Raw genomic sequence first — 14828 nt, 5'->3', positions numbered from 1 at the left:
AATCAGAGAAAACAATACAACCATTGTTATTTACTCTCTAAATCCTACTTTTAAATCTTGTTTTCATTCACGCGTTTGGTTCCACAAAGTAAGAAACACTCTCTGGTATCACTTTTTATTACAATTTATTCAGGAATGTAGCACGCAAAAACGTCGCGAGCTGGGGGTCACATGATCACCTCATAATTTTCTAACATATCTATCTATATTCGTTTTATAAGGTCCACAATACCACAACCCTCATTACCTAGTCCCTTACCCTAACCTTAACAACTCTCAAAAACATGTGAGGACCTGACAAAATGTCCCCAATTTCCCCAAATGTCCTCACTTGCTATGATTTATTTGTTTTTTGGTCCTCACACAAACACGCAGGTTTGTGACAGCTTAAACAAAGCATCATTCATCACTAACCTTAACTTTCACCACAACTCAAATCTAAGCCCTAAATATAACCAGTTCCATCTGCTTCATTAGGACCAGGTTTTGGTCTCCATGAGGACTATATGTGTCCTGACAAGGTCAGTATTTATACCAGAAAATGGTCCTAAAGAGGTAACAAATACACATTTTTCCAGCCTCAAAAAGCCCTTTAAAGTTGTGTGGTCCAGCCAAAATGTTTGAAACCAAAATACCATCAATGTAATAAAGTGTTCTGTAAACTTGAACATAGTTTTGAACTTTATAGTTCATTAATACAGCTCTATTTAATGCTTCAAGTCAGATTGCACATCTAAATCATCCGCAGTAACATTTCAATGTACAATTCATTTACTGGCCTGTTAAAAAGTCAACAGATTCTAAGTGGAACGGATAAGATGTGAAGATCAGTTCCGGGGCTTGTGTAAGAAGGCACAGTGGTTTTAGTGCTACTATTTTTGTGTTTCTGTGTGACGAGGAGGCGACATCACAGGTCAGCAGTGTCAACACTAGTGCAGAGCTTGGTCCAGTCTGCTGCCAGCTGAAGCAGTGACTTCCAAATACTGTAGATGTCGCCGTTAGTGTGAATTGTCTAGTGTGACTTTTGGCTCTGACGCAGGGCTGACACATTGGGTAAGTCTCCTGTCATATGGACGTTTTAGCAACGTAGAGAGAAAAAGTGTCAGTGAGACGTCAGGTGGGTGCAGAGTTGTGGACAACATGATTTAGAACAGTGTCTTAAATCAAGATGAACACAATCTGCCTCTGGTGCCAGTGATTGACCAGTGATTGAACAGTGTTTCTTTGCAGCAGCTGTGCTTTGATACTGTATGTGTACAAATTATACACATGGACGTTTTTTTGATGTGACACCAGTAAATTTACAATAATGCATATGTGAAAATTGATTGATTATTAGTATTATGGTTTGATTTAGTAAACAGAATCCACAAAACAAATCAAAATGAATGTCCACGTTTCTCAGTTCTCGCTGGCCAGTAGATCGTCCAGGATGCGCTCACACATGTACAGGCAGCGAGGAACATGGAAGAATCCTGCAGAAAGGAAGAGAATTTTATCAAAGAACAAGACTTAAGAAAATAACTTCAATTATATTGGCAACACTGAGAAATTAAAATACATGGCTTTATTAAAGGAGATGCTCGGGCAGAGGTCTCTTATTGTATTTGAGTTATAATTCTGTATTTCTGCCCTCATGACACCGTATTGGTTCAATGCATAAACTATTCCCTCAAAATTGTGACGATTTCATTTATTTTGCTGATATTTTATAACCTGTCATGAAGCTCTTTGTAACATGTATGTAATTTTGAAAATTCTTTTAGTTTCTTCTTCTTCTTCTGCTAGATCTTCTGATATTTTACTGTTTTTTAAACAGATGAGACAAAAGCCTTCCTTATGGCCATATAAGTTTATGCTGGTGAATGATAAAATGTAAATGATGAATGAAAAAACAATACCAAGCACAAAACAAAGCTATATAATGGATATTAACAATGTAACTTGTTTGCCCAACACCAAAGAAATCTACACCATGTGTCCAAAGCCATAATACAACTAAACAAAATGTATGTTCTTACCTTTAAAGGGGCCTCCTTTAAAATCCAGTGCCACTTTCCCGTCTTGTGTCAAGTAGCCAAACCACTCACCGCTTTGAGCATCAGGAAACTGCACAGAAACACGATAATGTCACAACTTTATTCTCAAAAGATTATGACTTGATTCTCATAATATAATGACTTTATTCTCATAATATGACTTTTTTTCTCATAATATTGTGACTTTATTCTCATAATATGACTTTATTCTCATAATATTTTGACTTTATTCTCATAATATTATGACTTTATTCTGATAATATGACTCTATTCTCATAATATTACAACTTTATTCTCATAATATTGTGACTTTATTCTCATAATATTCTGACTTTATTCTCATAATATTCTGACTTTATTCTCATAATGTAACGACTTTATTCTCATAAAATTTCTGACTTAAGAAAAGAAATCTTCAATTTTGACCTACTACTAAAGCTGTGGGAGGAAAATATCTGGTGTAGAGAACACGTGAGTAATGTGCCTCGCTGTCGCAGCAGTAAACACTCACGTGGCTGAAAGTGTATTTGTAAACTTGAGAGAATCTGTCCAGCAGCTCGGGCTTTTTGGTTTGACTGTAGGCCATGAGGAAGGCGATGAGGGCCTCACAGTGAGGCCACCACAGCTTCATATTCCACTCCAACTGCTCAGACACAAGGAAACACAGTGATCAGCCAAATACAGACAATATCCACTGTGTAGAAAAATGCAAAATCATCCACCATCTACAGGAAATCCCATCACGTGGTTCCTGTCGTGAATTATTCACCTGTGTGGGGCAGTGACCATCCACATCCAGGAAGTAGAAGAGGCCACCGTGCTCTTTGTCCCAGCCGCATCGATAAGGCAGCTCCACAAACTTGTCGATGGCAGTTTTCTGGAGCTCCTTGTCGCCCCACTCTGCGCTGTACTGAAGCAGGAACCAGCCCGCTTCCAGTGCATGACCTGAGTCAGTCACAGGGAGGGAAAATGCTGAAGTAAGCAGCTGCGAGATCTCTCTCTATGTGCTCTTTCTGCGATTATCTGGCTGACTGAAGAGAGTCAAGTGTTTACCTGGGTTTTGCTGTCGCCCCTGGCAACCCGGCAGTTCTGCTGCGTCCAGGGACACGTTCTCTAAAATCGCTGTGCCGTCCCTCTGTAGCAAGACAAACAGATTTTCAGCTCCTGCTACAGTGTCACAGTGAGTGAAAGCGTTAACAAAACATTAAAACATAATGTCACGTAACATAATCAAAGCTTTTCCATAGAGGGAATAGGACGTCATAGGCCAGTTCTCATTATAGCTTGAGGCCACTTAAATTTGGGGGCTGCATTTGGCCTGCGGGCCACGGGTTTGAGACCTGTGGACCCCATGTGTCTGTACCTGGATGTGCTGCAGAATCTGCTGGACGCACCAGCTGCCCAGCTCCCTGTATCTCTGCGCGACCTCTGGACCGCGGCCTTCAGTGAGCTGTTGCACCAGACACAAGAGCATCATGGGAACTGCCATGCTGTTGGCGGGAACATCACCGGGGAGCCGGGGTCGGCCCAGGCCGGACCCGTCCACTCGGACCCAGTAAACCAGCTGCTCCATCATCTGTTCAGCCTCCAGCTAGAAACACACGACGCAAGAGCGGAAGGTTTGAAAAATGTTTTTTTTGTCTTGTATTCAAGACCAGAGCAGGAGAGTGAGATCAAGTCAAGACAAAGACCTGACGCAGGGACGACCTGGCTTATGTTTTACATTTCAGGTGGTGAATTAACTTCATATTTCCTAAAAGTCGTATTATTCCAAATGTTACCTCCAATATTGAAAAAAAAATTACTTCACGCATTAAATTTTAGATACTTCATTGACTTTAAATTCCACTACATTAGAGCAGGCGTGTTCAAAGTCAGGCCCAGACTTTATATGGTCTTCAGCTTCGGTTTTATAAAGTATCATTTATGGCTCAGGACGGACTGGGACAATAAAACTGGTCCAGGCAGCTGATAAGAAGTTGTGCTCAACTTCATCATCGACTTTATGTTACTATGTTATCTGACTCTGGCAGTTCTGGAAGGCTGGATTGTTTTTTGTTCACTCTTGTGTGGCCTAGATTTGGTCACACTGCCATTTCTAACTGATAATTGTGACAATGAAAATAAAGTTTGTTATGTGAAAAAAATTTGAAAAAAAATAAAAATATATAAATATTTTTTCTAATAAAAAATAGAAAAGAAGTTTGGACACAGCTGATTTAGAAGAAATAATGTTTTCCACATCATTAAAATCATTTTTCTATTCATATTTTCCGTGTCTAATTATGCAACCACTGAATATGCTAGGAAAATAGTTATGGGGTTACACAAATTATTTATTCTTATTTATTTATCCTGACTCTTAATAGTGACAGTTTGTATAATTTTAAACCTTTCTTTTATCTTTTATGACCATCATTAATATTCATTTTATTCCTTGATGTCGTTACTTTTGTTTGGTTTCTTGTCTTGTCGTCTTGTTTGTCTTTCATTAATCTGATCAGTGCAAGCAATCGGTTTTTAAAAAGGTGCTGAATAAATAAAGTTATGGAAGAGAAGGGCATGAATACATAACATACCATAAATAATACTGAGACAATGATTGTATGTCTTCACTGTTCACACCTGCATGTCCTTGTCACCGGTGACTCGGCTCAGTTCATCCATGGCCATGACGTAGAAACACTCGCTGAATATCGTCCTCTGAATCTTGACCGCTTTACCGTCTCGCGTTAAGCAGAACGCACATTTCCACTGACCGCCGCTGCTGCTGCTGCTGCTGCTGCTGCCGCCGCCGGACACACGGGCAAATCGTCTGAGGAACTCTCCTCCTACGACCAGAAACACAACCACATACTGTAACGTCTCAGTATTTTCAAGGCATCTGCATGTGAGATGACCATACAGTGTAATTATCTCTCAGTCACTTCACTGAAACGCATCCAGAAAATACAGGAAACATGTTTGTTATTGGTTAAACCTGTGTTTGTCCCACTGATTTAATGTCGACAAATATCTGCTGAGAAAAAAGGTCGATTACAAACACATGCTTGACCTTTCTATGCACATGTTGTACGAGTTAAACTCATTGACATTTTATTAAAACACAGTTTAAGACCAACTTTCAGTCACATCATTCCAGTCCTAGAGACTTTTACACAGAGCTGTACACTGCAACCACTTTTGTAGTGTAGTATATAGTGTATATGCCAGGGTATGTGATCAGAGTGTGTAGAAAACAAAACTAAATAATAATAATAACAATAATAATAACGATGATTAGAGTGCTCTTATCTCTCGCTCTTTATCTTAATCTAATGTCACTATACCAGTGTGTGAAGTATACGTGAGGAAGAGGAGGATGATGAGAGAGCAAATGATCTTATTGGGAATAAATCTGCCTCCTGTGAAAAATCTGATACAATCCAAAAATCCTATGTATTGCATGCTTCACAGTGCACTATGACTATAAATATGCTAATAAAAAGCATTTTAGCTGAGTCATGTTTGGGCTGTTTATTTATTCTTCTTCAATATTTGTGACACAGCTGGAGAATCTTTGAAATGACTCATCATAAATGTGTTGTTATCAGCTTCATAGTTCAAAAACGGTGTAAAATAACTGTATTGGACTATCATCGCTACGGTAGATACTCAAGTTTGTCATACAATCCCTGAAATTACAGAACTGGTCTTTATGTTTATCAAAAACACTTTGCACTGTACTGCTCTAAAAATCAAAGTACAGGCTTTGCATTATTCTAACTGTGTTATGAAAGTAGCAGAATTCAGCGTCTACACACCCGTTTTTGCAGCTTCCAGGATTTCAGGTTTATGGAAGCGTTCCATGGTTCGGTACAGACGACAGTACATCCACACCTGTGAAAGAAACCAGCCCAGTTTAGTTTATCAGAGCTGATAAACTATGGTTAGTCACAGTGTCACTTACCTAGACCAGCGGTCTGAAACCTTCAGTATGAAAAGAGACATTTTTGTTCCCTCCCCACCCGAATAAATTGTATCTAGGGCCACAAAACCTTTGATAAAGATAAAATGTATCACATATTTTTTAATATAGATGGTTGCATTTATGAAATTGAAGAACTACAAAAATACCCAAACTCTTATAAAGTGAAGGACAAAAGTACAGTATGAAAGAATGTAAGAAAGAGAAGGGAAAGGAGCCACTGCAGAGGGGCTGAAGAGCCACATGTGGCTCTAGAACCGCAGGTTGCAGACCCCTGACCCGGACGTACCTGTCGACCCTGCAGCCACACATATTTGAGCTCATCATAGACCGTCCCGTCTCTTCCAATACACGTGAAGAAGCCCCTGAAACAGGAAGTGGAAGCAGAAGAGGAAGTTTACCACTGGGCTAGAGACTGGAAAACTGCTGAGTGTCCACTTTTTTCTTCTTTTTTTTTCTTTGTCAGTACCCGTGTTCAGTGTCGTGAGAGTATTTGAGCCAGAAGTTCACAACGTCATCAAGTTCCTTGCGAATCCGCTCTCGACACTCGTCCAGCTTCAACACTGACATTGTTCCTTTCAGAACAAAAACATGGAGATCGGCTTTGCAAAGAGTGGGATTTTACAGGGTTAAAATATAACACAGTAACTGCTATGCTGTTCACAACTCATCCACTTTCATTTTTGTGTAATTACTTTGATGCCAATTCAAACTAGTGTCAGTTAGTCTGATATAGAGCTGCAACTAACACTTATTTTCATAATTGATTAATCTGTCAATTCTTTTCTGGATTAAACAAGTAATTGTTTGGTCCATAAAACCTGTGTTTGTCAAACCTGGAAATGACAATGTTCTTGAATGTCTTGTTTTTATTTTTTATTTTTCAAACCAAAATGATTTATTTGTTATGTGGAGCAAAGAAACCAGAAAATAGTTACATTTCAGAAGCTGAAACAATCAGAAATCTTGTTTTAGTCATGAAAAAAGTCTTCAAAGCGATTATCAAAATAGCAACGATTCATTTAGTAATCGATTAATAATCGATGAATCGAAATAACTGTTTCAGCTCTAGTCTGATATTTGAATAAATGTATTAAAGGGTTCATAACATCAACAACAGAATATTATTTACATAAAATGAACTGCTCCATGGAGTTGCTCCTGCTAACAATAAAGTAAATGCAACCAAGTAACCAATAAAGTGTTCACTAAGTTTAGTTCACAAAGCTAGTGCTTTAAGAAAAATAAATAAGAAAAGATAAATGAAAGCAAATACTTTAGAGATTAAGTGGAAAGTGCTACTTTCAGCTGTTTCTGTCATCTACAAGAAAATCACGATATATCGAGTTTTGGAATTCCATGTTAGCTTGAACGGAGGCAGCTGTTACCTTTGGTACTCATGATAAAGAAACACACGCACACACACGCACGCGCGCGCGTACCCACCCTCGCACACACACAGACATTTCATATATTTAATGCGTAACCTACGTCTTTCAGTCAGATAATCTTACGTACATGCTGCGTTGTTTGTTTCTTGGTGTTCTCAAGTTGTCAAACTCAATGTATGTTTTGCTTATTATTAATCTGAGTATCATTATTAGGGTTCGAGCAACTTGGTTGCGCAAGAACCCTATTATAATCGCTAAGATTATTAGGGTTCGAGCAACTTGGTTGCGCAAGAACCCTATTATAATCGCTAAGATTATTCTTATTCTTATTATTATTATTCCTCCAAATGAATCGCGTTTTTGAGGCCTTTCCCATGCCCCAAAACTCACCAAATTTTGCAACCCCATCAGACCTGGTGTAAAATTACGTATATCAATGTTTCAAGGAATGTGCGTCAAAAAATGGAAGAGGGCGGGGCTAAAAACTGACGCAAAAAACTTCTATTAGGTCATCTGCTCTCTGGTTTAACGTACATGAACGAAACTTGGCACACATGTTCATGAGGTGGGGACGGTCAAAAAAGTCGATGACAACTTCCCTGTGAATCCTACAGGAAGGACGCCATCTTGGATTGCACGCCAAAACAGAGGCGATTTTGGCCATTTCGCACCATCGGTATTTGAACGAACTTGTCCCAGAGCTTACATGGAATCACGTTCAAACTTGGTGAGGTCACTGTGGACAAGTTGAGGATCTAAAGTTCCTGAAAACTTTTTAATAAGTATCATGGCGTACGAGAAAGGGGGCGTCAAAGTTGGTGAAAATTTAAGATTTTCGCCACACGCAACAAAACTCTTATAACTTTGCGATAGAAGGTCCGATCTTAACCAAACTTGTGGCGATTGATGATGGGCCCTTGCTGAAGAGGCCTATGCAAAAACTGTCAAGTTTGTAAACATCGCCTCCTGGTGGTGGCAGAAAATAAAAAAAAAAAGTTACTTTTACAATTTCGGGAATAACTTTTACAGAGATTATCGTATCAAACTCAAAATTGGTAAAAATCACCCAAAACACAAGGTAGATGATGCATGCTCAATATGATGGCGTAGAGTTACATGATGTTGCCATGGTAATGATGCAAAGTCGGATTTTTGCGACAAAAAAACAAACTGCTACAACTTTGCGAATCCTAGTCCAATCTGAACCAAACTTGCTAGGATTGATGATAGTCCAGCCCTGAAGACGTCTATATGAAAATATTCACTTTCAAAAACAGCACCCCCTGGTGACGGAGACAATATGACCTCTGGTATTTGAAGGAATTAATCCTAGAGTTCTTGTGCGATCACCTTTAAACTCGGTGAGGTCACTGTGAACCAGTTGAGGAGCTTAAGTTATCAAAAGTTTTTTAAAATGTCTCATGGTGTACGAGATAGGGGGCGCCAAAGTGGGTGTAAATTCCTATTTTTCACAACAAAAAGCAAAACTCTTATAACTTTGCGATGGAAGATCCAATCCCAACCAAACTTCCTATGATTGATAATGGGTAGTTGCTGAAGGCGACTATATTGCCGAAAACAATACATTTTGAAAACAGCGCCTCCTGGTGGTGGTAGAAAATACTACAAAAAAAAAACTGTTACAACTTTGCCAATCCTGGTCCAATCTGAACCAAACTTGCTAGGATTGTTGATAGTCTGGCCCTGAACAAACCTATGTGAAAATATTTCAAGTCAAAATCAGCGCCCCCTGGTGAAAGTGGACGGGCCAAAAAACTGCTCCACCCCCTAAAACCTGTGGTCCTGAGGAGCACGTTTAATGTACATGCACAAAACTTGGTACACGCGTTCCTTAGGTCACGCCGGTCAAAAAAGTCAGCGTAGCCTATGCTCTAAAACGAACAGGAAAGCCGCCATCTTGGATTGAAAGTAAATGCTTTGCTGATTTTGGCCATTTTGCACCAATGATATTTGAACAGATTTGTCCTAGAACTTTCATGGGATCACCTTCAAACTTGGTGAGGTCACTTTGGACAAGTTGAGGATCCAAAGGTATCAAAATCTTTTCAATAGGTATTATGGCGTAAGAGTAAGGGGCCGGCAAAGTTGGTGAAAATTTTAATGTTTCGCCACAGGCAACAAAACTCTTATAACTTTGCGATAGAAGGTCACATCCCAACCAAATTACCTAGGGTTGATGATGGACCATTGCTGAAGAAGTCTGTGGAAAAACTGTACATTTTTAGCACAGCGCCTCCTTGTGGTAACAGAAAATCCAAAAATAAACATTTCGGTAATAACTTTTACAGAGTTAATCGTATCAAACTCAAAAATTGGGAAAACATTCAAAACACATGGTCGATTATGCGTGCTTTATATGATAACAAATCGTTCAACGGTGTTGCCACAGCAACACCGCAAAGTCAGATATTTGTGACAAAAAACAAACTGCTACAACTTTACGAATCCGAGTCCGATCTGAACCAAACTTGCTCTGATTGATGATAATCTGGCCCTGAAGACGCCTATATGAAAATATTCTCTTTCAAAAACAGCGCCCCCTGGTGACAGCAGACACTATGACACCTGATATTTGAATGAACTAATCCTAGAGTTTTTATGCTATCACCTTGAAAGTTGGTGAGGTCACTGTGAACAAGTTGCCGAGCATAAGTTCCTGAAAGCTTTTTAAAATATCGCTCGGTGTACGAGATAGGGGGCGCCAAAGTTGGTGTTCATTCATATTTTTCACAACAAAAGGTGAAACTCTTACAACCCGTAAAACTTGTCCTCCTGAGGAGCACGTTGAATGTACATGCACAAAACTTGGTACTCACGCATTCCTTAGGTCCAGACGGTCAAAAAAGTCAGCGTAGCCGAAGCTCTAAAACGAACAGGAAAGCCGCCATCTTGGATTGAAAGTAAATTTTTTGCAGATTTTGGCCATTTCGCACCAATGGTATGTGAACGCACTTGTCATAGAGCTTTAAAGGGATCACCTTCAAACTGGTTGAGGTCACTGTGGACAAGTTGAGGATCTAAAGTTATTAAAAGTTTTTTAAAATGTTACATGGTTTTTGAGATAGGGGGCGCCAAATTTGGCGTTCATTCATATTTTTCACAACAAAAGGCGAAACTCCTACAACCCGTAAAACTTATCCTCCTGAGGAGCATGTTGAATGTACATGCACTAAACTTGGTACTCACGCGTTCCTTAGGTCCAGACGGTCAAAAAATTCAAAGCAGCTTATGCTCTAAAACGAACGGGAAAGCCGCCATCTTGGATTGAAAGTAAATTTTTTGCTGATTTTGGCCATTTCGCACCAATGGTATGTGAACGCACTTGTCATAGAGCTTTCATGGGATCACCTTCAAACTTGCTGAGGTCACTGTGGACAAGTTGAGGATCTAAAGTTCCTGAAAACTTTTTAATAAGTATCATGGCGTACGAGAAAGGGGGCGTCAAAGTTGGTGAAAATTTAAGATTTTCGCCACATGCAACAAAACTCTTATAACTTTGCGATAGAAGGTCCGATATTAACCAAACAAGTGACAATCGATGATGGGCCCTTGCTAAAGATGTCTATGCAAAAACTGTAAATTTTGAAAACATCGCCTCCTGGTGGTGGCAAACGCTAGGAAGTCTGGTATTTCGCAACACACAACAAACTCTTATAACTTTGCGATTGAAGGTCAGATCTTAACCAAACTTGTGATGATAGATGATGGGCTTTTGCTAAAGATGCCTAAGCAAAAACTGTAAATTTTGGAAACAGCGCCACCTGGTGGTAACAGAAAGTACAAGTTCACAATTTCCCTTATAACTTTAACAAATTTCCTTGTATCAAACTCAAAATTTGGGAAAACATTCAAAACACATGGTAGATGATGCGTGCCTAATATGATAACAAATTGTTCAACAGTGTTGCAATGACAACACTGCAAAGTCAGATATTTGCGACAAAAAACAAACTGCTACCACTTTGCGAATGCTATTCCAATCTGAACCAAACTTGCTAGGATTGATGATAGTCAATCCCTGAAGATGCCTGTATGAAAATATTCACTTTCAAAAACAGTGCCTTCTGTTGACGGCAGACAATATGACGTCTAGTATTTCGCTACAACAACAAACTCTTATAACTTTGCGATGGAAGGTCAGATCTTAACCAAACTCGTGACGATCGATGATGGGATCTTGCTGAAGATGCTTGTGCAAAAACTGTACATTTTGAAAACAGCGCCTTCTGGTGGTAACATAAAATACAAGTTCACAATTTCCCTTATAACTTTAACAAATTTCATTGTATCATACTCAAAATGAATGAAAACATGTAAAACACATGGTAGATGATGCTTGCTGAATATGATAACAAATCGTTCAACGGCGTTGACATAAGAACACTGCACAGGATCTACTCTACTGAGTGGTTCGTCAGTGCAGTAACCTTTGTTCGCCACATGATGGAGGCATTTGCCTACAAATCTATCAAATCTAACATTTACAGTTTCTCATGCTGCTCTAATTGGGATTGCTGTATTCACTTGAAACTTGATATGTGAGACCTCAAACCCGCCCGGAACATGTCTGTAAAGCAGTAATGCCAAAGTCAAATACACGGGGGGCCAAAATAAAAAAAACAAGTGGAGGGTTAAATTTTTATTAAAACTTGCAATTACTGCACATATTGAACCAATACCAATACCAATACCATAGCCTATATTGCACTTAATCATAAAATTAAATTAAATTAAATTAAATTAAATTAAATTAAATTAAATTAAATTAAATTAAATTAAATTAAATAGGAAAAAGAGGAAGTCTGCCATTTTAAACAGGAAGTGCCCTCTAACTTAACACATGGACGCTGAAAATAGTCCAAGCTGAAAATAACTACTACCGCAAGCAATGAATGAACGGAAGATGAGCTAGAGGACTCGTTCTTCTTCTTCTTCTTCTTCTTCCTCTTCACCAAAGTAAATCGCGTTTTAGAGGCCCTGAACATGCCCCAAAACTCACCAATTTTTGCAAGCGCATCAGACCTGGTGTAAATTTACGTTTATTAGTGTTTCGGGGAATGTGCGGTAAAAAATGAAAGTGGGCGGGGCAAATAACTGCTCCACCCCCTAAAACTTGTGGGCCTGAGGAGCACGTTTAATGTACATGCACGAAACTTGGTACACGCGTTCTTTAGGTCGGGATGGTCAAAAAAGTCAGCGTAGCCTATGCTCTAAAACGAACAGGAAAGCCGCCATCTTGGATTGAAAATTCATTTTTTGCCGATTTTGGCCATATCGCACCATCGGTATTTGAACGAACTTGTCCTAGAGCTTACATGGGATCACGTTCAAACTTGGTGAGGTCACTTTGGACAAGTTGAGGATCTAAAGTTGCTAAAAACTTTTTAATAAGTATCATGGTGTACGAGAAAGGGGCCGGCAAAGTTGGTGAAAATTTTTATTTTTCGCCACAGGCAACAAAACTCTTATAACTTTGCGATAGAAGGTCACTTCCCAACCAAATTACCTAGGGTTGATGATGGACCATTGCTGAAGAAGTCTGTGGAAAAACTGTACATTTTTAGCACAGCGCCTCCTTGTGGTAACAGAAAATACAACAAATACACAATTTCGGTAATAACTTTTACATATTTAATCGTATCAAACTCAAAATTTGTGACAACATTTAAAACACATGAAAGATGATGCGTGCTTATTATGATAACAAATGGCGCAACGGTGTTGCCATAGCAACACTGCAAAGTCAGATATTTGTGACAAAAAAACAAACTGCTACAACTTTGCGAAACTGAGTCCAATCTGAACCAAACTTGCTAGGATTGATGATAGTCTGGCCCTGAAGACACCTATTTGAAAATATTCACTTTCAAAAACAGCGCCCCCTTGTGACAGCAGCCACTATGACACCTGATATTTGAATGAACTTGTCCTAGAGTTTTTGTGCGATCACCTTGAAAATTAGTGAGGTCACTGTGAACAAGTTGCCGAGCATAAGTTACTGAAAGCTTTTTAAAATGTCGCTCGGTGTACGAGATAGGGGGCGCCAAAGTTGGTGTTCATTCATATTTTTCACAACAAAAGGCAAAACTCTTACAACCCGTAAAACTTGTCCTCCTGAGGAGCACGTTGAATGTACATGCACGAAACTTGGTACTCACGCGTTCGTTAGGTCCAGACGGTCAAAAAAGTCAGCGTAGCCGAACCTCTAAAACGAACAGGAAAGCCGCCATTTTGGATTGAAAGTACATTTTTCGCAGATTTTGGCCATTTCGCACCAATGGTATGTGAACGCACTTGTCATAGAGCTTTCATGGGATCACCTTGAAACTTTGTGAGGTCACTGTGAACAAGTTGAGGATCCAAAGGTATCAAAATCTTTTCATTAAGTATCACGGCGAACAAGAAGAAGGTCAGGAAAGTTGGTGAAAATCACGATTCCTCGCAACACACAACAATCTCTTATAACTTTGCCATGGAAGGTCAGATATTAACCAAACAAGTGACAATCGATGATGGGCCCTTGCTAAAGATGTCTATGCAAAAACTGTAAATTTTGAAAACATCGCCTCCTGGTGGTGGCAAACACTAGGAAGTCTGGTATTTCGCAACACACAACAAACTCTTATAACTTTGCGATTGAAGGTCAGATCTTAACCAAACTTGTGATGATCGATGATGGGCTTTTGCTGAAGATGCCTATGCAAAAATTGTAAATTTTGGAAACAGCGCCACCTGGTGGTAACAGAAAGTACAAGTTCACAATTTCCCTTATAACTTTAACAAATTTCCTTGTATCAAACTCAAAATTTGGGAAAACATTCCAAACACATGGTAGATGATGTGTGCCTAATATGATAACAAATTGTTCAACAGTGTTGCCATGACAACACTACAAAGTCAGATATTTGCGACAAAAAACAAACTGCTACCACTTTGCGAATGCTATTCCAATCTGAACCAAACTTGCTAGGATTGATGATAGTCAATCCCTGAAGATGCCTATATGAAAATATTCATTTTCAAAAACAGTGCCCCCTGTTGACGGCAGACAATATGACGTCTGGTATTTCGCTACAACAACAAACTCTTATAACTTTGCGATGGAAGGTCAGATCTTAACCAAACTTGTGACGATCGATGATGGGATCTTGCTGAAGATGCTTATGCAAAAACTGTACATTTTGAAAACAGCGCCTTCTGGTGGTAACAGAAAATACAATTTCACAATTTCCCTTATAACTTTAACAAATTTCATTGTATCATACTCAAAATGAATGAAAACATGTAAAACACATGGTAGATGATGCTTGCTGAATATGATAACAAATCGTTAAATGGTGTTGCCTGGCAAAAATGCAAAGGATTCCCTCAACTGAGTGGTTTGTTCATGCAGTAACCATTGTTCGCCAC

At 39.2% G+C, this 14828-nt stretch overlaps 1 protein-coding gene across 1 annotated transcript; it reads right to left on the bottom strand.

Moving 5' to 3' along the window:
- Positions 1–101: 101 nt before the first annotated feature.
- Positions 102–6769, bottom strand: LOC122777151 (renin binding protein). The gene is made up of 10 exons (XM_044038171.1): positions 6476–6769; positions 6296–6371; positions 5843–5918; positions 4665–4870; positions 3403–3630; positions 3093–3174; positions 2809–2984; positions 2551–2682; positions 2022–2109; positions 102–1475 (listed from the first exon to the last, which is right to left on the bottom strand). The coding sequence occupies exons 1-10, from the start codon at positions 6574–6576 to the stop codon at positions 1402–1404; spliced, it is 1239 nt and encodes a 412-aa protein (XP_043894106.1). The 5' UTR covers positions 6577–6769; the 3' UTR covers positions 102–1401.
- Positions 6770–14828: the final 8059 nt, after the last annotated feature.

The sequence above is a fragment of the Solea senegalensis genome, linkage group LG11, assembly GCF_019176455.1.
Source record: "Solea senegalensis isolate Sse05_10M linkage group LG11, IFAPA_SoseM_1, whole genome shotgun sequence".
In the NCBI taxonomy this organism is placed as follows: domain Eukaryota; kingdom Metazoa; phylum Chordata; class Actinopteri; order Pleuronectiformes; family Soleidae; genus Solea; species Solea senegalensis.
The sequence above is the reverse complement of the archived record's forward strand: the minus strand, read 5'-3'. Positions and strand labels throughout refer to the sequence as shown.

Coding starts and splice junctions, on each gene's coding strand:
- LOC122777151 (XM_044038171.1), bottom strand. CDS start 6,576: ATGTCAGTGTTGAAGCTGGACGAGTGTCGAGAGCGGATTCGCAAGGAA. Junction 6,372..6,475: donor TCTCACGACACTGAACACGG/GTACTGACAAAG, acceptor TTCCTGTTTCAG/GGGCTTCTTCACGTGTATTG. Junction 4,871..5,842: donor CCTGGAAGCTGCAAAAACGG/GTGTGTAGACGC, acceptor TTCTGGTCGTAG/GAGGAGAGTTCCTCAGACGA.